At 44.0% G+C, this 26,456-nt stretch overlaps 1 protein-coding gene across 3 annotated transcripts in view; it reads right to left on the reverse strand.

Annotated features, from left to right (window-relative positions):
* The window catches only part of kiaa0513 (KIAA0513 ortholog), a 141,658-nt gene that overhangs the window by 56,871 nt on the left and 58,331 nt on the right, over nucleotides 1-26,456 (reverse strand). For 2 of the 3 annotated variants that reach the window (XM_048546321.2, XM_059651813.1), the window contains 7 exons: nucleotides 19,925-20,099; nucleotides 19,250-19,290; nucleotides 16,056-16,131; nucleotides 10,884-10,961; nucleotides 9,559-9,639; nucleotides 8,888-8,982; nucleotides 5,662-8,103 (listed from right to left, as the gene is read on the reverse strand). In XM_048546321.2, coding sequence (XP_048402278.1) covers nucleotides 8,054-8,103; nucleotides 8,888-8,982; nucleotides 9,559-9,639; nucleotides 10,884-10,961; nucleotides 16,056-16,131; nucleotides 19,250-19,290; nucleotides 19,925-20,099 — 596 coding nt within the window. In that variant the 3' untranslated portion in view covers nucleotides 5,662-8,053. Of the gene's footprint in view, nucleotides 1-5,661; nucleotides 8,104-8,887; nucleotides 8,983-9,558; nucleotides 9,640-10,883; nucleotides 10,962-16,055; nucleotides 16,132-19,249; nucleotides 19,291-19,924; nucleotides 20,100-26,456 lie in introns of those variants that run through there. The other variant, XM_048546326.2, reaches the window with a different exon arrangement.

Raw genomic sequence — 26,456 nt, forward strand, 5'->3', positions numbered from 1 at the left:
TCACTGACTCACAGAGGTCTTGTGATGCAGTTGTAGTGCCCTACCTCTGAGATGGGGGCGTTAGGTCTTCCTGCTCCAGAGGAGTTGTCACATTCAATTTGATTAGGGGAAGTATCTCCTCCCTCAGCATGTATTTTAAGGTTTGTGTCAGTGGTAGCGAACCTACCTCTGACCTGTATGTAATGTTATCTCTGAACAGGTTGCTTAGAAAATCTCACTGATGAGATTTCAGCTCCAGCTGCTGCTCCCAGACCTGTTATCCACATCACAGCAGCCTTGCCCAATGTCCATTCAGAACTTAGCACCTACATTCACACAAGAACAATGTGTTTACCCACCTCCTGCTCTAGAACTGTAACAGGGATGGAAGCTGCGCCCCAGAGAGGCATAGAATTTTTAACTGTGTACAGAAATCACAAGATTAACTTTGATAATGTAGCATTTTACAAACCTTTGTAGCCATGGCTCAGTAATAGCCAATTCAAGCCAATATTCCCACTGTCCATGGTACAATTAAGAGGATGTGTTTTATGTCGTGGCTGATATCTATCTCTCCACCAACATCACTGACACCATTTACTTTGTCAGAATCACATTGCTATTGGTAGGAACTTGCCTTGTACAAAGCAGCCACTACAGATTCAGCATTACACTTCAAAATAAAGAACTTAATTTATTGTAAAGGATTTAGGACATTGAGATTATGAAAGGTGCTGTGTAAATTCAGATAATCTTCTGAATTTAAGGTTTGTTGGGAGCCCACAGTCTGGACTGGAGGTGCACATTGCAATGGAAAGCCACACAATGTAGAAACATAGACAGGAATAGGAGGAGGCCATTTGAACCCTCAACATGGTCATGGCAGATCATCAAGCTCAATGGCACCATTCCGCACTCTCCCTCCCCCCACCACCCCATCAATATCCCCTTTAACCAAAAAAGCTGTACCCATTTCCTTGAAAACACAAAGCTTTGATCTCAACCACTTTCTGTAGAAGTGAATTCCACAAGCTCACCACTCTATGGCTGAAGACATTTCTCATCATCTCAGTCCTAAAAGATATTTTTTTCAGAATGGAGACCAATAACTAATGTTGTTCCACAGGGGTCAGTCTTAGGTCCTCCGTTGTTTGTAGTATGCATAAATGATCTAGAGGAAAATGTGGGTGGTCTGATAAGCAAGTTTGCTGATGACACAAAGATTGATGGAGTTGCAGATAGTGCCAACAATTTTGAAAGGACACAGCAGGATATAGATGGCTTGGTGACTTTGGCACAGAAATGGCAGATGGAGTTTAATCCAGACAAATGTGAAATTATGAATTTTGGAAGAACCAATGTAGGTGGAATTATACTGTAAGTGGAGAACTCTTAGGAACCCTAACATTCAGATGAATCTGGGCGTGCTGGTCAACAGATCCTTAAGAGTGGCAACACAGGTAGCCAAAGTGGAAGCTTTGAAGAGAGTACAGAGAAGGTTCACCAGGATGTTGCCTGGTCTCCAGGGCATTGACTATGAGGAAAAATTAAAACAACACCACATCAACCTCCAGATTCAAAGCATCATTCTCTGCCACCTGCAATCAGGAAGTGCTGCACCTGCCCCCACATCTCATACTATTCCAGGCCCCAAGAAAACCTTCCCCATCAAACAGATGTTCACCTGCACATCTACTAATGTGGTATGTTGTATCTCCTGTTCCCATTATGGCCTCGTTGTCATCAGGGAAACCAAGCGAAGGCTTGGGGACCGCTTTGCAGAACACCTACACTCAGTTCGTGACCAACAACTGCACCTCCCAGTCATGAACTTCAACTCCCCCTCCCACTCCTTGGATGATCCTGGGCCTCCTCCAGTGCCATAATGATGCCACCCGAAGACTGGAGAAATAGGACCTCATATTCCACCTGGGAACCCTGCAGCCCAATGGTCTCAATTGGACTTTACAAGCTTCAAAATCTCCCCACCCTTGACCTCATCCCAAGACCAGCCCAGCTCGTCCCCACCCCCTTGACCTGTGTCTTTTCTCCCACCCTCCCTCCTCACTGACCAATCCCCATCCCCACTTCTACCTACCAGCCTAATCCCCACCTCCTTGACCTGTCCATCTTCCCTCCCACCTACACATCCCTCTCTCCTCACTGACTAACCCCCCTCCAAACTCCTGCCTAACACTCACCATTACTGGCTCCATCCCTGCCTCCTTGACCTGTCTGTCTGTTCTCCACCTATCTGCTTCTCTATCTACCTTCCATCTTTGCCACCCCCCTCTCTATTTATTTCGAAGCCCCTTCCCTTCCCCCGTTTCTGACGAAGGCTCCAGACCCGAAACGTCAGCTTTCCTGCTCCTATGCTGCTGCCTGACCTGCTGCGTTCATCCAGCTCTATACCTTGTTCTTTTAAATTCACTGGAATGATGGCAGCTAGGAGGAGACCTGACAGAGGTCTACAATATTATGAGAGGCATAGATAGGGTGGATAGTCAGAGAGCTTTTTCCCCAAAGTTGAAGTTTCAATTACAAGGGGGCAAGGGTTCAAGGTCAGAGGGGGCAAGTTTAAGGGAAATGTGCGAGGAAAGGTTTTCATAAGGTGGCAACAGGCTGGAATGCACTGCCAGAAGGTGTTGGAAGTGGGCGCACTGAAAACATTTAAGAGGCACCTAGAGAGGTACATGAATAGGGAGGGAATAGAGGGATATGAATTGAAAAATGGCAGGTTTGTTTTTAAGATTAATTAGTGCATAATGGTCAGCACAGGCTTGGCAGGCCGAAGGGCCTATTCCTGTGCTGTACTTTTTCCATTTGTTTACATCGTATCCTTAAACTATGACCCTAGTTTTGGATTCCTCTGCCATCAGGAATATCTTACCTTCCTAGTCCTGTTAGAAATTTATAGATTCCTGAGATCCTTTTCACAACTCACCCTTCTAGCTTTGGGTCATCTGCAAATTGAGTAATGATGTTTAGTTCTGTCATCTAAATCATTAATGTTTATTGTGAATAACTAGGGCCCTCGTACCTCACTAGTCACTGCCTACCATTCATAAAAAGATCCATTTATTCCAACCCATTTCCTGTCTGCTAACCAATCTTCTAGCTCAGTACTATCTCAATCCCATGTGCTTTAATTTTACATATTAATCTCTTATGTGGCACTTTGTCGAAAGCTCAAATAAACTACATCCATGGGCTCTCATTCATCAACTGGACTCTGTACATCCTTAAGAATTTCAGTAAACTTGTTGAGGCCTTTTGTAAATCTATGCTGTGTCTGTATCTACCCCTGTTTTCTAAATGCTTTGCTCTAAACATCTTGGATAATGGATTTGAAACTTCTTTCCCACCACCAATGTCAAACATACTGGTCCATAATTCCCTTTTTTCCCCCCCTCTAGCCTCCTTTTTTGATAGTGGGGTTACATTAGCTACCCTCCAATCTGTAGGAACTGTTGCAGAGTCTAAACAATCTCGGAAAATGGCCACCATTGCATTCACTATTCCTGAGTCACTTCCTTAAGTACGCGGGGATGTCGATTATCAGGCCCTAGTGATTTATCAGCCTTCAATCCCATCAATTTCCACAACACCATTTCTCTACTAGGACAGATTTGCTTCAGTTGCTCCCTGTCTCACTGTCATTTCTGTTACATTACTCAATGTCTCCTTTGTGAACACAGGGCTGAATTATGAATTTAGTTTGTCAGCGACTGCTTTGCTTCCCATTATAAAGCACACACACACCGCCCCCCCCCCCCCCCCGGCTTTCTGATTGTAAGGGACCTGTATTAGTTTTCACCAATCGTTTTCTCTTCACATACTGAGAGAAACTTTTACAGTCAGTCCTTGTGTTCCCCACAAGCTTTTCCTCATTCTCTATTTTCTCCACCTTGATCAATCCCTTAGTGGTTCTTTGTTGAATTTTAAACTGTTCCCAATCCTCAGGTCCGTTGGTTTTTCCTTGCCATTTTGTATGTCTCTTATTTGCATCTAATACTATCTCTACAATACTATTCCCTCATAAGCTATGATTCATCCATTGCTGTCTTTACACTCTTGCGTCAGACAGGAATGAACAAGTTCACCCATTCACTCTTTGCATGTTTGCCATTGCCTATCCACCATCGTTCTTTCAGTAACGTTGCCCAATCCATCATAGCCAGCTCACACCTCATACCATTGTAGTTTCCCATATTAATATTCTTCCTACACTGTCATCGCTGAGGGGAACAGTATAGAAACTCAGGTGAGGACAGTATAAGCTCACTATAAGGCTGAGAGGTGCACACAGTGTATATTATTGTTTGATAAATTTTGTTAAAATATTCTCAGAATGAAAATGGTGCTTATTTGTATAACTCTAACTGCCAAAGTTTACATAACCTCAATTTGTCTGTCACCATCTAATTCTGAGTATACAGTAGTGACTGGATTCGGGGTTTGATTTTGTTATGGTGTATTTAACTTCAGAGAAACAGTCCGTTCTTTCATGCCTTCACAGCTGACATTTTCCCCACCTACCTGTCATGGCAGATAGTGTTCAGAGAAATCAATATGAAAAATAAATTACTCTTAACAGCAGTTCAACATGAGAGAAATGCAAATTTATTCAAAGTTTTACAAGATTGCCATTTAACACACCCACAACAGGCACATGGATACAGTAGTCATTTCAAACAAGTTATTCCACATTATTTCACAGTAAGACTAGTTGATGACAACTCTGCTTCATGTTTAAGACAAGTTTGCATTGTTCCTGTTGAGCTGAGTCTAGGTAACACACACAATGTTACAGAGCCTGAAAGACACTTTCTTGGATTGGACCATCTCCCTTGAGCAGGAGTTTGAACGAACAGGATAAAAGAATCAGATAGAAGAATTTTTCTAACACAGGAGACAGACATCCAATGGACTGAACGGCAATGCTGGCCCTCTGTGGAAGTATTTTTGATGTTGCCACTCTCCTGCCATTACCCTGCACATTCACTTTTTCCAATAACAGTCCAATTCTATCTTGAATCCCTTGATCACCCTTGCCATTCCCATGCTCTCAGGCAGTGCATTCTACACCTTAACTGCATACTTTATGGAAAGTTTGGACCTGGCTGCTTTGCCCTCTCTGCTTTTGTGAATTTGCAAATTGGCTATTGGAGCTAATTTGCCAGTTTTTCTACATTATCCTTTTCTAGGGCAGCTCCATGTATAAATATAGAAACACCTCAGACTTTGCTCACAAAGGTACAGTGAAGTCCCCTGGCACCAATGCCAACAGGAAGCACCACTGTTTGGGTGGGTCTCTCTGCTTTGCTCGGATAATCCCCAATGGGGACGGGACTGATGGAAAAGTGGCATGTTAAAGGTGTAATTCATTTCTGAGAATAAAGCTGCCTAGAGGCAGCACTTCCTACCCTCCAGGCTTGATATGGCTCTTGCTGTATTAGAGGGCAGGGAGTTGACAGACATTACCACCCATTTTGTGGCATAAAGTTTTAATCAAACTACACTCTTAATTTTTTTAAGATAAAGTGTGAAGCTGGATGAACACAGCAGGCCAAGCAGCATCTCAGGAGCACAAAAGCTGACGTTTCGGGCCTAGACCCTTCATCAGAGTGGATCTAGGCCCGAAACATCAGCTTTTGAGCTCCTGAAATGCTGCTTGGCCTGCTGTGTTCAACCAGCTTCACATTTTGTTATCTTGGATTCTCCAGCATCTGCAGTCCTCATTATCTCTTGATTTTTAAAATTTGGTCTTTCTTCTCCCCTTGTGTTCGTGACCACAATCCATCAATTAGAAACTCCAAGTCACAGATCTAGATGATGTACTTAAAATCGGAGCATGTGGCTTCTACCTTGGTAACATAGTTCATTAGGTTTTGTGCAAGAGAAATTATGGAGGCTGTATTAAAATCTGACATTGTGGCTGAGCCTGGACTGTCCCTGCTGGGAGCATTCAGCCATAGCTGGCCTGAGACAGAGTGGTGCCTAGTGCAGGGGTATTGTCTAATACACATTTCAACAGTGAGATAAGGCTATTGACAGAAACCAGCAAAGCAAATTCGCATCTGGCTCTGGGAGTGCTACATGAAAATACTAGACAGCTATCTGAAGATCTGCTCCCACACATGACATGACAGGGCAGTGACACATGGTGGCAGTAAACGTCCACCATGATATAAAGAGCAGAGCATTCAGCTGCCTAAATACATACAGATCACAAGTAACAGATTATTAAAGAACACTGGCCTTCAGCTTATTGCAGACAATTTACTATTAAAACTCAACTAGAGATGATTCTGCCCATTATAGCACAGTATTGATTTCTTTAAAAAAGTGATAACACTTAAAATTCCTGGCTCAATAATTGTTTTTTTTTGTCTTTTGTGAGATGTATCTCGGAAAAGATGATCCCACCAATCACTTTGTGCTCAGACTTCCTTCAGAGTCAGCATGGTATTGGCAGACAGTACAATCAGGCCAAGCAGTTAAAAACCAACTTGCCTGTGGAACAGTGATACTGCTCGAGCTGCCTTTGGTTCGACAATACCAGGGCTGGTTGGAGGAATTCTGGCACTGATTTGGCATTCTATGAAACTAGGTTGTATTTTACGAGCTCTGCAGCCACTGAGAGGAAACATGCAGAGCACAGCATTTACTGAGCTGCAAGATGTATGATGTGGGAGTGGAATCTTTTACTTACCCAACAGGAAGTCATCCCAGTGTCATGTTCAATATGAAATCATCCGCAATGATCAGCTCCGGACTCTCAGACCAGAAATAAAACAGACAAGACTGGATCTTTCAAACATGTCACATTTGAAACATAATGGTATGTTGAATTAAACAGCGTTAGCTATAGAAAACAGCACTTGGATACTGATATAGAAATGTAAACATTACAAGTACGAATACATCAAACAAAATGGGCAGCAAGTTAAATAATGAGGAATCAGGTTAATAAATCTCATCCATAGCAGCCCAAGGGAACGAGGTGCGATGGACAACAATTATCCTGGGATAGATAGTCATTCTTTTATTGCAGGACACAGTTAGGCAAGTTTGAGTTCTGAAAAAGGGTCACTGGACTTGAAATGTTAATTCTTTTTCTTTCCACAGATGCTGCCAGACCTGCCAAGTTTCTCCAGCAACTTACGAGCCTCTTCTTTAAATACAATGACTGGAAAAGTAGTGTATGTTATACCCTTTGAGGTCTTCATTGTATAAATGTCACTGAGTGACAGATCATCACTTAATGTTTAAAATGGAGCATGAGGTTTCGGAGCTTGTGTCTTCACTCAGTGTGAAACTGTGGTCTCACTTGCCAATTGGATGCAAGAAAAAACTCAACGTAACAGCCTGAAAACACTCCGAGCTCCCATTCCACATGATAGAGGCACAGTGACAATGTACTAGAATAGAGAGATCCTGGAACTTGACAGTGGAAGAAATCAAATCACTTCTCCAAACTCTCACTGATGGAGGAAAAGGTAGCTCCATGTTCGGCTCCTACACCCAAACATTAATCCAAAAGTGGAAACAAGTAACCCCTGACAAACAAAACATCACTAATGCACATACAACATTAAAATAAGGCAGAAACCTGGAGATACAGAACAGAGGCAGTGTAGCATAAATACCCTCCATGGCACAGCAAAGGCAAACGTGCCAATATGCTTCTCACCATCTTTACAGCTTTACCAAAAAATGTTTGCATCATCCTACTCGTTAAAAATATTAAATGCAGTGAAATTATGGCTACAAGACAAACTGTGGATCCAATACTGTTCATCTATAACTCACATTAAAGAGATACACTTAGTTTCTGAAATGGTAGATTGTGCCCATCTGCCAGCAGTGTGTACAACAAATAGCCCGTGGCATCCAGCAGAATAGGATAATCACTATCAAGCGAGTCAGACGTATTGGCACATCCACCCCATGTAACCACACTAACTGCAACAAGCTCACTGTCAGAGTTGTTACTGGCGTAAGATGTCAGTTGGAGGACATAAGCTATTAGCTGCTGTTGCTGTTCAAGACTGTTCTTCATTCCAGTTCTTCACTCCACTGTCATCTGTTCAATGTGATCACAAAGCAACTGGTACTGCTCTGCAAAATTCAAATATACAACGTTGGATAGACCAAAACTCCACTCATCAAACATGCCCCGACTAGGTACAGCTCAAAGTAAGGCTCTCTCTACAGTGTCCCCATCAAGCACTCTCAGGATTAGGTAGAGAGTACTGCTACCTCTACCCTGATTCCCAAACTCACACCAGCACAGGGAAAGTGTGGGGTTAGATCAAAGTAAACCAATCTCTACTCTTTTAAACTGATCCCTCAACACTGTTCCCATCAAGCACACCCAGGACAGGTACAACAGGATTAGATACAGAGTAAAACTCCCTCTCTATTATCCATGATGCAGAGGTGCCTGTGTTGGACTAGGGTGGACAAAGTCAGAAGTCACCATTGGCCACTCAATTACCTGGAATTATCTTGCTGCTCTCCACCTAAATATTCTGTGCCCGTGCACTTTCCTCCCTTCACCTGATGAAGCAGCACTGCTCCGAAAGCGTGTGGTTTCAAATAAACCTGTTGGACCATAACCTGGTGTTGAGTGACTTCTGACTCAATATTTTCCAAATAACCCCGTATTAGCATTCATCCCTTGTATACACTCTACATTTATAATTTCTTAGTCTTTGATCAGATTGCAAAGTTAACACTTAAATTCAATTAGATAATAAATTTTGAGCAGTTTGATTCAGAGGAAAGAAACCTTCATCGCATCAGGCAGAATGGAGTCTGCTTCCGAAGCTGGAATGAGAGCAGTGTTGTCCCAGTTTGAATCAAACCACACCTCAGGCCAATCCTGCCTTGTCCCTCTCACCTTGGTTCAGGTTCCCAATCACGGATTGCTTCTTCAGGAAGTCGCTGCACAGTTTCTTGCTTAGTCCAAAAGCTAACATGTTGTGTGTAAAAGTCCTGTTGCAAAAGAACAAAGATACACAGTCATACAGCATGGAAAAAGGCCCTTTGGTCCAACTTATCCATGTCAACCAAATATCCTAAACTGACGTCGTGCCATTTGCCAGCGAGTGGCCCATATCCCTCTAAACCCTTCCTGTTCAGATACCCGTCCAGATGCCTTTTAAATGTTGCAATTGTATCCACCTCCACTACTTCCTCTGGCAGTTCATTCCAGATACCCGCGCATGCATGAAAAATGTCCTTTTTAAATCTTTCCCCTCTCACCTTAGAACTATAATGTCTAGTTTTGGACTGGCCTACCCTGCAGAAAAAGAAAGAGCTTAACTATTCCTCCTATGCATGCCCCTCATGATTTTACAAACCTCTATAAAGGTCACCCCCTCAGCCTTTCCCTATAGCTCAAACCCTCCAACCTGGCAACATCCTCGATCAAAGTAGTCTAAAGCAGCAGGGCTTTACCTCTGGGTCTGATGTACGATCCTCCAATCCCCGCAATAATTGGTTATTTAATATCACTCCCCAGTAATAACCTCATGTTCACCACCCCCAACTCCCACAGGCAGCTCTTACCCAAGTTGTCCAAAGGCAATATTCTCATTAAAGCGATGGCTGTCGTCACGCTCCTCTGCAGTCATGTGACACCATTTCTCCCTGTCAGGGCAGCATTAACATGTTAAATGTAGTGTGAAGCAGGTGTGCGTGTGTGTGCTCAAGAGACAGGCTGTATGAACGACAGTGGGTGTGCAAGGCAGTGAGAGTGAGAGCGCGCGCGCAAGTAAGAGACAGTGAGAGTGTGTGTGTGCACATGTGTGCAAACAAGTGCACGACAGGGGTGGGGGTAGCAGAACTGCAAAACAGCACAACTCCATCAAACAGCTCTCCCAGGGCTCCATAATAAACCCACAGTGGGCAGGACACTAATTAACCCTCTGCAACCAAACAATTGCTGTTTTTCCTGAAAATCCAACTGCAAAACTGCTGAAGGAGCGGTGGATAAGGTTAGTGAGGACTTTGCCAGCAATATTTGAGAGTCAAGAGACCTAGAGAGCTGCCTCAGATCCCAAACCTTTACCTTAGTTTGCTCCTCAACCTTTATTGTGACCTCCTTTCCTATGACTAGGTGAGACCAACACCTGACCCATCAAACCACAGCTTCCTTTCTCCAGTCCCTCCCTCCCTCCTGAGTGTCAGGCTCAGACCGCAGCCTTCTGTCACTGATAATTGTTGGGTCAGTTTAGCCACTTGCCAGGTGAAACATTGAAAAGGAAAATAACAAGGTGCAATCATTGAACTCAAATGGATGGTCATGTTCTCGAATTTCCAAATCCTTCCCAATAACTGTTCCAATCTGTCTGCCATTTGCCCACACTGGGCTTTAAACAATAATATATTATTGACAGCTCTGGGGCGAACTCACCATTTAAATTCTCTCCATATTTAGGCAGGTATAGTGTCACTGGGCCACCCATGGGAATTCCAGGCTTCATCACTGCCAGGTGTTCAGTGAACTGATTACAGTCATGGCAAGCCAGGAGGAGGAGGAGCAGCAATTAATGTCCTATAGACCCACTGAGTGGCCTCCAGCAGTGCACTGAATACCACACACTCTCATACAATGAACTAACACTCTGGAGCACAACGCTGTTTCTACAGCTTCCCCCAATGGTTACACATTGATACATTAGCTCCTTCTCCTGGCCCCTTTTACAAGAGAGAGAGAGGAAGGTACTACACCCAAGCACTAAATGCGAACGTTAAGCCAGACCCTGAGGATAATCTGTGGTGCAGCGGACTTGTTCCTACCTGTGGCCAGACTGTGCATTTGGGTTTCATTTGTCGTGGAGATGGTGTCAGATCGATTTAAAATTATTTTTAAAACAGGGTCAGTGTCATACCTGGTTGTTGGTGATCTCTTCTTCCGCTCGCAGTGAACTGCATCAAAGAAGGCAGCATTCCAAAACCTCAGGGTGTGCCTGCCATATAGCAGAGAACTGAGTCAATCCACACATCAAACTATTCACCTGTTACTGCCACAGGCATTAGAAGAGAAATTGGCCATATCTTCTGTATTGCCAGATGGCTTTGACAGGGCTATTTTTTCCACTGTCATTTCCAGTGCCAGGTGGAATTCATTAGATTCTTAATTCCTGGATTTGAACCCAAGACTGCAGAACACTATCTGGGTCTCAGGATTAATAATCAAGCAACAATACCATAGGGCCACTGCCTCACCCTGTTGTAAATTGTCTAGGTCAGAGTTTCTTCCCTGATGCATTGCAGCTTAGCCTCCAACTGTAACTCTCAGCCAATGCTCCCCAAACCACTGAAATTTGCTGCAGACATGCATCCAGGGGCTGTCACTGCATGCACTTACAATTGGAGATGGTTTTTGACTCAGTAGCTAAGAAACCACTCATTAGCACAGGGTCTGTGGAACATTAAACAGCCCTTCCCTCTCAGCCCCCTCACTAACCTGTGCAGTCCCACGAGAATCTTATTAATTGCATTTCTTAAAAACTGAGATGAAGTTTTCGCACATCCAAAGCCACAAGAACAGGCAGCACTGTAAGGAGGGGTATCAAGTCCCTTTGGTCCTTCTTCCCAGCCCCTTACCTCTGATTCTATCCCTTCATCTCATCCTACTACTGTCATGGTCTGTCTGACCTTCCCCTCTCTGACACTGAACGATCTTTGCTTGTCATAGGACTTAGCTTCACCCCCTTATGCCCCCACCTCAACGAATTCCAGGTGCAACATGATGCTGATCTCTTCCTCCATCGCCTTCACCCTCCAGTTCCACTTCCTTTAAGAGAAGATCTTTCCTTGTGCCTGGACCCCCTCACCCACTTCTCATACTCTTCAACCTGGACCTCCTCCCTCTGGCCTATTGCCTACATTTTGAACTATTCATCAGGAAGTGTCAATGTGACATTGGCACTCTCATTTCTCTGCTCATTCCCCTGCACTAATCTGTTTCCCTCTGAAATTGCTGCAATTTAGGTCCAACTCTGACCTTATCAAACCTGCTGCGAAAGGTGGCACCGTTGGCTTGTGCATCGACCTAGGCACTTGCTCTAATCCACATCTAGTTCATGTACCAGGCTGTTGCTGCCAGGACTGTCACAGACCTCATCGCCTCGCGAGACTTCTCCTCCACAACTTCCCACCTCACAGTCCAGTAACCAAAAAACATCTGACAAAGTGTCACATAACAAGCTCATCATCAAAGGTAAACTAATGGAATAAAAAGCACAGTAACAGCATGAATGTGAAATTGAAAAAGAAAATGCCGGAGAAACTCAGCAGATCTGGCAGTATCTGTGTACAGAGAAACAGAGTTAATGTTTCGAGCCCCAAGAAGTTATGACTCTTCAGAGCTGAGAAGGGCTGGGATATGGTGTTGAAAGAGGCAGGGAAAGACAGAATCTGGAACAACTGATCTGAGATGAACTTTGCCTTAATTTTTAGCTTTTGCTCTTGTACAGGACCTATGTCACTAATGCAGGCACCGTGGTATGGCGACTTATAAAAATTTCACTGTATTTGCTGTAAAAATACAAAACAGTAAATTGCTATTCTTTTCCATTCAAATTAGGTCACACTACTCAGAGTAAATAACAAAGGGAGTGCTAAAGGAGTAAAGAAAACATAGAGATGTGAAATAGGTGCAAATCATAGATACAAACAGGAGAAAACGGCTGCTGTTTTGGTGCAGAAGATGGTTATAATCAAACTGAAACACAGAGCGCATGTAATAAAGAAGGTAAAAGCACAAGGGATCTAGGGGTAACTTTGCAATTGGGTCCAAAATTAGCCTAGCAGTGAGAGACAGAGGGGTCCATTATAGTTTGTGATATATATGAACAACATAGAAGAAAAAGTCAGGGAATAATAAGTAAGTTTGCAGGTGATGTGAAGATCGGCTGGGTGGTTGACATTGAGGAAGAAGGTCTTAGGTTACAGGAGGATATAGACAGATTGGTCAGATGGGCAAATCAGTGGCAAATAGAATTTAACCCCAGTAAGCATCAGGCAATGCACTTTGGAAGAAGTAACAAGACAATGGAGTGCCCAATGAATGGTGGGAGACCTGAAAGCTCAGAGGAAGAGGGCTCTTGGGCTGTTTGTTCACAGATCACTAGGGATGGCAGAATAAGTTAATAGGGTAGTTAAGGAGTCACTTTATCAATTGTGACATAGATCATAAGCGCAGGGATGTCATGTTGGAGCTTTGCAAAACTTTAATGAGGCCACAGGTGCAGTATCGTGCGCGGTTCTGGACACTGCACTGTAGGAAGGACATGGCCGCACTGGAGAGGGGACAGAAAAGATTCACCAGGATGTTTCTGGGGTTGGGGTAGTTTTGCTATACGACAGACCAGATAAGCTTGGGTTGTTTTCTTTAAAGCAGAGAAGGTACCTGATAGGGATTTGTAAGATTACTGGGTGAACATTTCACTTGATACAGGTGTGCTGAATGATCAGAGGTATAGATAGATTGGATATCCAGAGACGTCCTCCTAGGGTGGAGGTAGCTATTATGAGGGGACATAGTTTTGAAGTGAGTGGAGGTAGATATAGAGGAGACGTCAGAGGTAGGTTCTTTACTCAGAGAGTGGTCGGGGCATGGAATGCATTGCTGGAGAGGGTAGTGGAGTCGGCCTTATTAGGGGCATTGAAGCAGCTATTAGATAGGCACATGGATGATAGTATGAGATAGGGGTGGAGGTGAGATAGACCTTAGGTTTCGGGTAAAAGTTTGGCACATCGTGGGACGAAGGGCCTGTCCTGTGCTGGACTGTTCTATGTTTTCTAACATGGAGGGTGAACAGAAAGCAGCTGTTCCCTTTAGTTCAAGGGTCAGTTACAAAGGGGTACAATTTTAAGGTGGAAGGTAGGAGGTTTGTTTGGGGTTTGAGGAATTCTTTTTCATTCAAGAAGATGGCAGAGGTCTGGAATGCATCGCCTCGGAAGATAATTAAGGCAGGAACTTCACAACCTTCAGAAAAGTACTAGGATGAACACTTGAACTGTCATAACATGCAAGGTTATGGACAAAGTGCTGGAATGTAGGACTTGTAAAGGTGGAGAGTAATTTTTTGTCAGTGCAAATGTAATGGGCTGAAGGGCTTCTCCTGCACTGATTTGATGATGCAATGATTCTGAGTCCTGAAGGCTGTAAAGCGCCTCTGCAGAAAGTTACCTGTTGTTCCTCCAGTTTCTGCGATAGCAGGCCCCTGGGACAGAAATGTTAGCATGAGAGTAAGGTGGCTTATTGAAATGGCAAGCAGCTGGAGGGTCAGTTGGTTGAATGACAGGGAACTGAGAGTGGCAGTGAACGGTTATTTTTCAGACAGTATGGTTGGAATTGAACAACTGGTCTCTGACTCTGGGTCAGAGATCTGGTCTGGATTGAGGGGGAGGCGATGGCTTAGTGGTATTATTGCTGGACTGTTAATCCAGAGATCCAGGTGATGTTCTAGGGACCAAGGTTCAAATCCCAGGTTGAACTCAGTAAATATCTGGAATTAAGAGTTTAATGATGACCAGCTGTTGGAAAAACACATCTGATTCACTAATGTCCTTCAGGGAAGGAAACTGCCATCCTTACCTGGTAGGCCTACATGTGAATCCAGACCCACAGCAATGTGGTTGACTCATAACTGCCCTCTGGGCATTTAGGGATGGGCAATAAATGCTGCCTGGCCAGTGAATGATTGAATGAAAGAAGGGGGAGGAAAAAAAATTCGACACTGTGCCCAGACTAGCACCATTGCTGGGTGTAGCTCTCAAACAGTGAACGACAATCAATTACAACCCTCAGGTAGGACTGAGCACTCATTTACAAAGTGCTTTTCACATCTCCACCACAGCTCAATGTGTGTCAAGTCATGAATTAGGGTAAGGTGCCACATCCAGCAAGGTGGTGTGTAATAGGGGAGGGGCTTAGATTAGTTCACAGGTCAGTGCAACATCGAGGGCCGAAGGGCCTGTTCTGCGTTGTACTGTTCTATGTTCTAATAGTTCACCAGTCATAAAATATTGATGAAAACAAAACAGTCTTTGAATACTGAATACAGAATTACAGTAGAAGACCACTTGGCCCATCATTACCATCTGCCATACTCCCACACATTATTTCAGTCTTAGTAATCATCCATATCCTTTGGAATGCCTCAGTTGAAATACCCCCACTGCATATCCAGGCAGTGCATTCCAGACCAATCACTTGCTGTGTGAAAAAGTTTTTTCCTCAACTCACAATTGCTTCATTTACACAAATCTAAGTCGGTGCCCTGTGCTTCTCACTCTGTTTATGAACAAGAGCAGTTTATCCCCATCTATTCTATCCAGGCTCCTCTCAATACTGAAAACTTGTGTTAAACAGAAACATACATACATTATATTTTAAAAAGATATTGCAATACTCCCTCAGCACTGACCCTCTGACAGCGCGGTGCTCCCTCAGCACTGACCGTCTGGCAGCGCGGCACTCCCTCAGCACTGACCCTCCGACAGTGCGGCACTCGCATGGGACAGACCCTCCGACAGTGCCCGCTCCCTCAGCACTGACCCTCCGACAGTGCGGCACTCGCATGGGACTGACCCTCCGACAGTGCGGTGCTCCCTCAGCACTGACCCTCTGGCAGTGCGGCGCTCCCTCAGCACTGACCCTCTGGCAGCGCGGCGCTCCCTCAGCACTGACCCTCTGGCAGCGCGGCACTCGCGTGGGACGGACCCTCCGGCAGCACGGCGCTCCCTCAGCACTGACCCTCCGACAGCGCAGCGCTCCCTCAGCACTGACCCTCCGGCAGCACGGTGCTCCCTCAGCACTGACCCTCCGGCAGCGCGGTGCTCCCTCAGCACTGACCATCTGATGGCACGCACTCCCTCAATGCTGTCCTTTCTCTAATCTCCCAGTACTGCAAAATTAGGTGTTGAGCTGAGATGTGTGGAGAGTAATTTGCATACACAACATGCAGTATACTGTCAAATTGTCACTGCAGAGACTCTTACTCTCACCTTTTAAATCAGGAATTTACTGAAAAATTAGGAAAGAAAATTACCAGATAGGCTGCATCTTCAGATGTGTGTACAGGTATATTTTTTCCCCTTTCCTTTGCTCCAAACATTCCAATCTCACTGAGGGTAGGAAAAACAAAAACACATTATTACTTTCCGCTGTACTCTGCATTAAAGATGCAGGTAAAAAGATAAGAAATACGAGTAGGCCATTCAGCCCCTACAGTATGCTCCACCATTCAAGATGATGGCTGATCTTATACATATAGCTTTGCATTGTAAGCCATGAATCTTAGCATCAATCTGATATGATATGCAAGTTGTATTCATATAACATTATAAATGATATGAATGAGGTGATGGAGAGTTACAGATTAGCTAGGAAGGATCTAAAGAGAGAGTTAAGAAGAGCAAGGAGGGGACATGAGCAGACATTGGCAGGTAAATAAAGGAGACCCCGAAAGCTTTCGATAGGTATGTGAGGAATAAGAGGATGACTAGGGTAGGAATAGGGCCAGTCAAGGACAGAAGTGGGAAGTTGTGTGTGGAGATTGGAGAGGTGCTAAATGATTATTTCTCATCTGTTTTCACTGAGGAACAGGAGAATATTGTAGAGGAGATGACTGAGTTAAAGGCTACTAGAATTGAAAGGATTATGGTTAATAAGGAGGTTATCAATTCTAGAAGGTGTGAAGGTAGATAAATCCCCTGGGCCAGATGGGATTTTTCTGAGGATTGTCTGGGACACTAGGGAGGAGGTGGCGGAGCCTTTGGCCTTGATCTTTGAGTCCTCATTGTCTACAGGTTTAGCACCAGGGGACTGGAGGATTGCAAATGTTGTGCCCTTGTTCAAGAAGGGCAGTAGAGACGACCCAGGTAATTATAGACCTGTGAGCCTTACGTCTGTTGTAAGAAAAGTTTCGGAAAGGATTATAGGAGATAGAATTTATAACCATCTAGCAAGCAACAATTTGATTGGAAATAGTCAACATGGATTCGTCAAGGGCAGGTCGTGTCACACAAACCTCGCTGAATTTTTTGAGAAGGTGACCAAGCATGTGGATGAGGGTAGGGCAGTTGACGTGGTGTACATGGACTTCAGTAAAGCCTTTGATAAGGTTCCACATGGTAGGTTAGTGCAGAAAATACAGAGGCACGGGATTGAGGGAGATTTAGCAGTTTGAATTAAAAACTGGCTTTCTGTAAGAAGGCAACGAGTGGTGGTTGATAGAAAATATTCAGCCTGGAGCCCGGTTTCTAGTGGTGTGCCTCAAGGATCTGTTGTGGGACCACTGCTGTTTGTCATGTTTATAAATGACTTGGACACAGGCATTGGAGGATGGGTTAGTAAGTTTGCAGATGGCATTAAAGTCGGTGGAGTGGTGGACAGTGTGGAAGAATGTTGCAGGTTGCAGGGAGACTGGGATAAACTGCAGAATTGGGCCGAAAGGTGGCAAATGGAGATTAATACGGATAAATGTGAGGTGATTCACTTTGGAAGGAATAATAGGAAGGCAGAATACCGGGTCAATGGAAAGATTCTTGGGAGCGTAGATGTACAGAGGGATCTTGGTGTCCATGTACATAGGTCCCTGAAAGTTGCCGCCCAGGTTGACAGTGTTGTTAAGAAAGCTCACAGTGTGTTAGGTTTTAGTGGTAGAGGGATTGATTTCCAGAGCCGTGGTGTCATGCTGCAACTGGACAAAACGCTAGAGCGGCCTCATTTGGAATATTGCGTACAGTTCTGGTCGGCCTATTACAGCAAGGATGTGGAAGCATTGGAAAAGGTGCAGAGGAGATTTACCAGGATGTTGCCTGGTCCGGAGCGCAGGCCCTATGAAGAAAGGCTGAGGGACTTGGGTCTGTTCTCATTGGAGAGAAGGAGGCTAAGAGGGGATTTACTAGAGACATACAAGATGACCAGAGGATTAGATAGGGTGGACAGTGAGAGTCTTTTTCCGTGGATGAGGACTTCAACTTGTACAAGGGGGCATAGCTACAAATTGAGGGGTGATAGATTTAAGACAGATGTCAGAGGCAGGTTCTTTACTCAGAGTGGTGAGGGCGTGGAATGCTCTGCTTGCCAATGTAGTTAACTCAGCCACATTAGGGGCATTTAAACAGTCTTTGGATAAGCATATCAATAATGATGGGATAGTGTAGGGAGAGGGGCTGAGATCAGTTCACAAGTCGGCGCAACATCGAGGGCCGAAGGGCCTGTTCTGTGCTGTATTGTTCTATGTTCTATGAAACATCTTCAGCCTCTTTGAGGGGCTGATAAAGCAAAGCATTTGTTATTCGTGAAGATGGCCAAAACCACTGTTAAGGGCCTACATCTTAAATACACAACCGCCAAAAATCCACAGCTCCCACCAATAAAAATACCGATTGCAAACATAATCGGAGGAGGCCACTCGGCTCCTCAAGTCAGTTCTAGCATTCAATAAGGTCACGGCTGATCCGACTTCTCCACATTTCCACTTACCCTGCAATAACTTTTCACCATCTTATCTATCAAGAATCTGACTTTGCTTTAAAAATATTTAACAATTCTGCTTTTGCCACCTTTTCAGGAAGTGAGTTCAAAGTCTCACAGCCCTGGGACAGAAAAAATCCTCATCTATCCTAACTGGGACATGTTATTAGGGCCAGACCTCCCCCTTTCTCATTTTTCCTCTCTTAACAAAGAAGTCACATATCCTGAATCTTATCTCCACAACATCTATTAGTTCATTCCATTAATTTCAATTTATGTTACCAAGTCATTCATTTTGTCCCAAACTAAATATACCTTTAGCTTTATAATTTCCCCTCCACTTTCCGCGATGTTTCCCTCATCACTAATCCTTTGTTTTTTCGCCCACTGATGCCTGGCAAAGTTAGGGAGCTTGCCATCATCATCCCTCTGTCCGTGGTATCTTTGCATGATTTACAAGTCATCTACTGAGAGTATAGTAGCAGAGATAATGGGAACTGCAGATGCTGGAGAATTCCAAGATAATAAAATGTGAGGCTGGATGAACACAGCAGGCCAAGCAGCATCTCAGGAGCACAAAAGCTGAAGTTTCGGGCCTAGATCCTTCATCAGAGAGCCTATACTGACTATACTGAGAGTATAGTCTTGTGTGCTAACAAGCAAACCACACTGCTGTGTGTCACAGATCATACACCTGAACAAAGGTAACTGAACCTGGAACTTGAAGCAATTTAAGAGACAATCCACATGGAAGTCACTTACCATTCTCACTGGACTTCTCCTGAGTCTGGTTTTGCGTGTCTCTAGAACATAAGAAGCAAACAAGTAACTTAGTGGCCATGTGCCTGAATCTCCCCTCTCACCAATTACCCCACAGGAGCATTAAAACAACAATCAGCTGTCAACAACCTTGTTCAGCTCCCAAGGTCAGAAATCCTACTTATGGTTGTGAACATACTTGGAGCAGACATGGACACATCTTCCACAGGGCAGAAATTTAACAGGTACTGGAAAAATTCCTCTCTGTTCCACTCCCAATTAACCTGAAACAGTGCCCTTCTTGCAGCCAGTAAAATCTCATATGAAGCAGAGGTTGTATCGTAAAGACAGCACTGTGACATTGTGGCACACATACCAGCACACAGGCACAGATTAATGTTGGAGCTATGGAATCAGAACTTTCACTTAAAGCCAAGTGTCTGAAGAACTGAGCATAGTTGATGTAGTGGCTATGCAAAACACAAATGCGTGGTGGAAGAGATATCATACATCAATGTGCTGGTGTAACTTCCATTTCAATTTCAGATGAGCTATGTTTTTAATTTCACTATAATCAAACACAGTACATCGGAAACACATTCCAGCTGCAATGTCATATACAAAGGGATTGGGGCCATGTTTGCTCCTCAGTGCCTTGGAAGAATGAAAAATACTCACTCATTCTTCAGCTTCAGCTTCTTCTCCAGACCCCCAAAGAAACCCTTCACATTTTCAGTGTTTTTCAGTAATAATGCAGCGAGATCCCGTTTCTCTGTCAGCCAGCTATTGGCTGCTTTCACAGTGGAGTCATCTTCCTTTGCCTTCAGGTTTGACACATTTGGATAGGATTTGCCTGGACAGCAGAAAGACAAGGCTTACATACACAGCTACTGAAAGGCAGTGTCAGGGTCATAGGATTCCTAAAGTGCAGAAAGAGGCCGTTCGGCCCATTGTGTTTGCACCAATTGTCTGGACAGCATCCCACCCAGATCCAGGCCCCTACCTTATCCCTGTAACCCCACATTTCCCATGTCCAATCCACCCAGCCTGCACATCCCTGGATACTACAGGCAATTCAGCACGGCCAATCCACTTAACCTGCTCACCTTTGGGCTGTGGGAGGAAACTGGAGCACACGGAACAAACCCACGCAGACACGGGGAGGACATGCAAATGTGACACAATCATCCAAGGCTGGGCTCAAAGCCGAGTCCCTGGTGCCAACCCTAACCTTATCATTGTGAAGCAGCAGTGCTAACAACTGAGCCATTGTGCCACCTCTGTTCCTGATCTCACTGATCAGCACCTGGTCGGTGGCCTTGCAAGTTTCAACATTTCAGGCTCCCGCTGAGTAAGTGGAGGGTTTCCACCTCAACCCTGAAAGTGGGCAGAGACCTGGATAACAAGGTGTAGAACTGGATGAACACAGCAGGCCAAGCAGCATCAGAGGAGCAGGGAGGCTGATGTTTCAGGACTAAGCCTTCTTCAGAAATTCTTCAGATTTCTGAATAAGGGTCTAGGCCCGAAACATCAGCCTTCCCGCTCCTCTGATGCTGCTTGGCCTGCTGTGTTCATCCAGTTCTACACCTTGTTATCTCAGATTCTCCAACATCTGCAGTACCTACTATCTCAGAGACCTGGATAGTTCCTTTATACGCATTTATTCAACCATTTCTGAAAGTTACAACTAAATTCGCTTCCACTGCACTTTCAAGCAGGACAATCTAGATCATAATGACTTACTGTGTGAAAGAAATTTCAGTCGCATAAAGCAGGCATGCTCTGGTTAATGACTCACTTCTCAGTGACTTAGCTAGTCTTGGTTCAAAGCATTTGAACTCTTCTGTAAAATTTCTCCTAAATCTTCTCTGGCCTAAGAACAATCCCAGTTTGTCCATATAACTAAACATCCACGGTATTACTCCAGATAATCTCACATGCTCTCTCTCCAAGGCATTATCATCCTTCCTAAAGCCGATCCTAGAATTGGACACTATCAACTGTCTGGGGTCCAACCAGAGTGTTATAGGCACTTTGCATAACTGCCTTGTTTAAACAATTTGTGTCTTCGTTTATAAAGCCAGGATTCCTACACAGCTTTTTAAACAGTTTTCTCAACTTGTCTTGCAACCTTGAAAATTTGTAAACAGAGAACACCATTGAGAAATACCAAGGGCAAAAACCATTTGTAAGGGTGGCAAATAGACCACAAAACTATGTTAATTATGTCAGGAATGGCATTAATCAGGAAATCAAAGATGTGTGTGCTAAGTGAACATCCATAATTATGGGTGACTTTAATTGCATCTAGATTGGTTGAATCAAATTAGTCAAATCAAATTAGTCATAATGCCACAGAAGAGGAATTCCTAGAGTGTATATAGGCTGGTTTTCTGGAACAATACATTGAGGAATCAGTTAGAGAACAGGCCATCCTAGACTGACTTTATGTAATAAAAAAAGAATAATTGGTAATTGTAGTTGTGAGAAAGCCCTTGGTACTGAGCAACAACAATATGATAGAATACCTCATCAAGATGGCGAGTGAGGTAGTTGATTCTGAGACTAGGGTGCTGAATCTTATTAAGTGAACCTACAATATGGTGAAGTGTAAGTTAGCTATGATGACTTGGGAAATATTATTGACAGTGGACAGGCAATGGCAAACATTCGACGAGCAAACAAGAAAATGACAAAAGATTGCTTACTCCTGTCAGGGGCAAGACTGCAAAGAAAACACAGTGGCCAAACCATGGCTTACAAGGGAAGTTCAAGGCAGCATTAAATGTAAAACAGAGGCATACAAATTGGCAAGAAAATTGGGAAACCTGAGAATTGGGAACAGTTTAGAAGTCAGCAATGGAGGACTAAGGGATTAAGAAGAGGAAAATATTGTATGAAAGTAAGCTTTCAGGGAATGTAAGAACTGGCTGTAGAAGTTTCTACAGACGTGTAAAGAGAAAAAGGCTGGTGAAAACTAACTAAGTACCTTGCGGTCAAAAGAGCTGGAGTTTCTAACAGAGCACAAAGAAATGGCTGATAAAAATTAAATTCATACTTCACTTCATCACAAAGGATGAACACAAATAACATACCAGAAATGATGGGGAACACAGGGTTTACTAAGAGGGAGGAAATGAAGCAAATCTGTTTTAGTACAGAAATAGTGTTGTGTAAATTGATGGGATTGAAGGCTGATAAATCCTCAGGTCCTGATGGCCACACCTGGAGCACTTAAGTGGCCTAGAAATAGTGAATATAATGGTGGTCATCTTCTAAGATTTTCTTATATTGTGGAGCAGTTCCTACAGTTTGGAGGGTAGCTAAATGTAACCCCACTATTTAAAACGCGATTTAGAGAGGACACAGGGAATTATAGCCCAGTGAGTCTGACATTTGTAGTGGGGAAGATGTTCAGATTCCATTAGCAGGGTTATTATAGCAGAGCACCTAAAGAAACATTTATTAATGACTTGGACGAGGGAATTGAAGGATGGGTCAGCAAGTTTGCAGACGACACAAAGGTCGGAGGTGTCGTTGACAGTGTAGAGGGCTGTTGTAGGCTGCAGCGGGACATTGACAGGATGCAGAGATGGGCTGAGAGGTGGCAGATGGAGTTCAACCTGGATAAATGCGAGGTGATGCATTTTGGAAGGTCGAATTTGAAAGCTGAGTACAGGATTAAGGATAGGATTCTTGGCAGCGTGGAGGAACAGAGGGATCTTGGTGTGCAGATACATAGATCCCTTAAAATGGCCACCCAAGTGGACAGGGTTGTTAAGAAAGCATATGGTGTTTTGGCTTTCATTAACAGGGGGATTGAGTTTAAGAGTCGTGAGATCTTGTTGCAGCTCTATAAAACTTTGGTTAGACCGCACTTGGAATACTGCGTCCAGTTCTGGGCGCCCTATTATAGGAAAGATGTGGATGCTTTGGAGAGGGTTCAGAGGAGGTTTACCAGGATGCTGCCTGGACTGGAGGGCTTATCTTATGAAGAGAGGTTGACTGAGCTCGGTCTCTTTTCATTGGAGAAAAGGAGGAGGAGAGGGGACCTAATTGAGGTATACAAGATAATGAGAGGCATAGATAGAGTTGATAGCCAGAGACTATTTCCCAGGGCAGAAATGGCTAGCACGAGGGGTCATAGTTTTAAGCTGGTTGGTGGAAAGTATCGAGGGGATGTCAGAGGCAGGTTCTTTACGCAGAGAGTTGTGAGAGCATGGAATGCGTTGCCAGCAGCAGTTGTGGAAGCAAGGTCATTGGGGTCATTTAAGAGACTGCTGGACATGTATATGGTCACAGAAATTTGAGGGTGCATACATGAGGATCAATGGTCGGCACAACATTGTGGGCTGAAGGGCCTGTTCTGTGCTGTACTGTTCTATGTTCTATGTTCTATAACATTTGCAGATACAGACACTGTCAGCATGGATTTACAAAAGGGAAATAACGCTTGACAAATCTAAAGGAAGTCTTAAAGCACACACCGAATAGAAGTGATCAGCAGCCAATGGATGTGGTTTATTTGGAATTTCAGGGGCCTTTAACAAAGTCCCAGGTAAGAGATTAATGTGTAAAATTAGTGCACATGGCATTGGGGGTAATGTATTGAGATGGATAGAAAATCAGTCTGCAGACAGGAAACATCGAGTAGGAATAAATGGGTCTTTTTCTGAATGGCAGGCAGTGACTAGTGGGGTTCTACAGGGATTGGTACTAGGGCCCCAGCTATTCACAACATATATTAATGATTTAGATGAGGGAACTTAATGTAATGTCTCAAAATTTGTAGATGACACAAAGCTGGGTGGGAGGGTGAACTATGTTAAGGATTCAGAGATGTCTCAGTGTGACTTGGACAGTGGGCAGTTGCATGGCATATGCAGTATAACATAGGTAAATGTGAGATTATCCACTTTGGTAGAAACAGTAGGAAGGCACATATCATTTGAATGGCTGCAAATTGAGAGAGGGAACTGTTCAGTGAGTGTTGTCATGCACCAGTTAATGGAAAGAAAGCAAATTGCAGCAAGTGGTGAAGGTGGCAAACTGTATGTTGGCCTTCATTGCGAGAGGATTCGAGTACAGGAACACTGAGGTCTTGCTGCAATTATACAGGGCATAAATCCCTGGGCTTGATCAAGTCCACCCTCGGATGTTGTGGGAGGCTAGGGAAGGAATTACAGAGACCCTTGCAGAGAGTTTTGCTTCATCTTATCCACTGGTGAAGTTCTGCAAGACTAGAGGGTGCTAATGTTGTTCCATTCTTTAAGAAAGGAAGCAAAGTCAAGTCAGGGAACTTTGGCAAATGAGCCTGACATTGGTAATAGGTAAGTTATTGAAGAGGATATTAGGGGACAGGATCAACCAACATTTGGATAGTCAAGGTTTGATTAGGGATAGTCAGCATGGATTTGTGCGCAAGAAGTCATGTCTGACCAATCTTTTAGTTTTTTGAAGAGGCAAGCAAGAGGATGGATGAGGGTAAAGCAGAGGATGTTGTCTATATGGACTTTAGTAAAGCCTTTGACAAGTTCCCACATGGGAGGTGAGCCATGAAGGCTCGGCTGCATGGGGTTCAGGGAGAGCTAGCTAATTGGATTCAAAATTGGTTCGATGGCAGGAAGCAGAGGATGATGGTTGAAGATTGTCACAGACTTCTGGTCTGAGAAACTAGTGGTGTGCCACAGGGGTCGGTACTGGGACTTTTGTTATTTGTTATTTACATAAATGATCTAGATGTGAATGTACAAGGCATGCTTAGTAAGTTTGTGGATGATACAAAATTAGGAGGTATCGTTGATAATGAGGAAGGTTATCAAAAATTACGGAGGGATCTTGATCAGATGAGGAAATGGACTGAGAATTGGCAAATGCAGTTCAATACAGAAAGTCAAACCAAGGTAGGATTTGTACAGTAAATGGTAAGATCCTGAGGAGTGTTGTGGAACAGAAGGACCTACGAGTACAAATACATGGTTCGTTGATAGTGGTGTCACAGATGGACAGGGTGGCGAAGAAGGCACTTAGCATACTGGCCTTCATCGGTCAAGGCATTGAGTATAGAAGTTGGGATGTTATGTTACAGTTGTATAAGTTGTTGGTGAGCCCGCACTTGAAGTATTATGCACAGTTTTGGTCACCCTGTTACAGGAAAGACTTTTTAAACTGGAAAGTGGATGTGAGTTTGCTCGCTGAGCTGGAAGGTTAGTTTTCAGACGTTTTGTCACCATTCTAGGTAACATCATCAGTGAGCCTCCGACGAAGCGCTGGTGTTATGTCCCGCTTTCTGTTTATCTGTTTAGGTTTCCTTGGGTTGGTGATGTCATTTCCTGCGTTGGTGATGTCATTTCCTGTTCTTTTTCTCAGAGGATGGTAGTTTGATTTGGAGCCAATGTGTTACTGGAAAGTATGCAAAGAAGATTTACGAGGATGTTACCAGGTTGGCCAGGATAGGACTTTATTCCTTGAAACGTAGGAGCATACAGGGTGGTCTTATTGAGATGTATAAAATCATGAAGGGCACAGATAGGATGAATATGTATAATCTTTTTCCCAGGGGTGAGAAATTGAAAACTACAGGACATAGGTTTAAGGTGGGAGGAGAAAAATTTAAGAAGGACCTGGGAGGCAACTTCTTACGCAGAGAGTGGTGTGTTAATGGACTGGGCTTCCAGAGAAAGTGGTTGAGGCAGTCAGAGTGAGGGGATTGGCATCTGCTATAGCACTCCCATTTCCTGAGCTTACTGATCCTTGGTCATGTCTCTGAGCAAAGCTGTGCTATTGTGCGTCAGACTTCATTAGTTATTTTCACCTAAATGCTTCATTAGTCAGTTTCTTTCACCCACCTGCTGGGATAAATAGCTTTATGGGCCCTTAGAATGCCACAGCATGAGCCCCATGGCTGCCGCAGAGTACAGGGGGTCACTGAGGAGGGAACCTTCCAAACTGAGGCCCCCTACCATTGAAGTTGTGGTTTCTGTCCTGACGTTTGAAACATGCATCCGTTCTGACTCCTCCTGGGGTCCCTGTTTAAACTGTGAGGTTTTAACAATTGGGTGAGGATTGATTGCATTTAGTCTGGAAATTTTGGAAGCAGGGTTGTAATGCCATGGTTTTAGTTATAAAACCACAACAAAGCCTTGTTTACCAAATTTCAGTTTACCACCCGGTGAGTGCATCTGTTTGTCAAAATTCTACCTTGCCACTA

This window comes from Stegostoma tigrinum, chromosome 16 (genome assembly GCF_030684315.1).
Source record: "Stegostoma tigrinum isolate sSteTig4 chromosome 16, sSteTig4.hap1, whole genome shotgun sequence".
Lineage (NCBI taxonomy): Eukaryota > Metazoa > Chordata > Chondrichthyes > Orectolobiformes > Stegostomatidae > Stegostoma > Stegostoma tigrinum.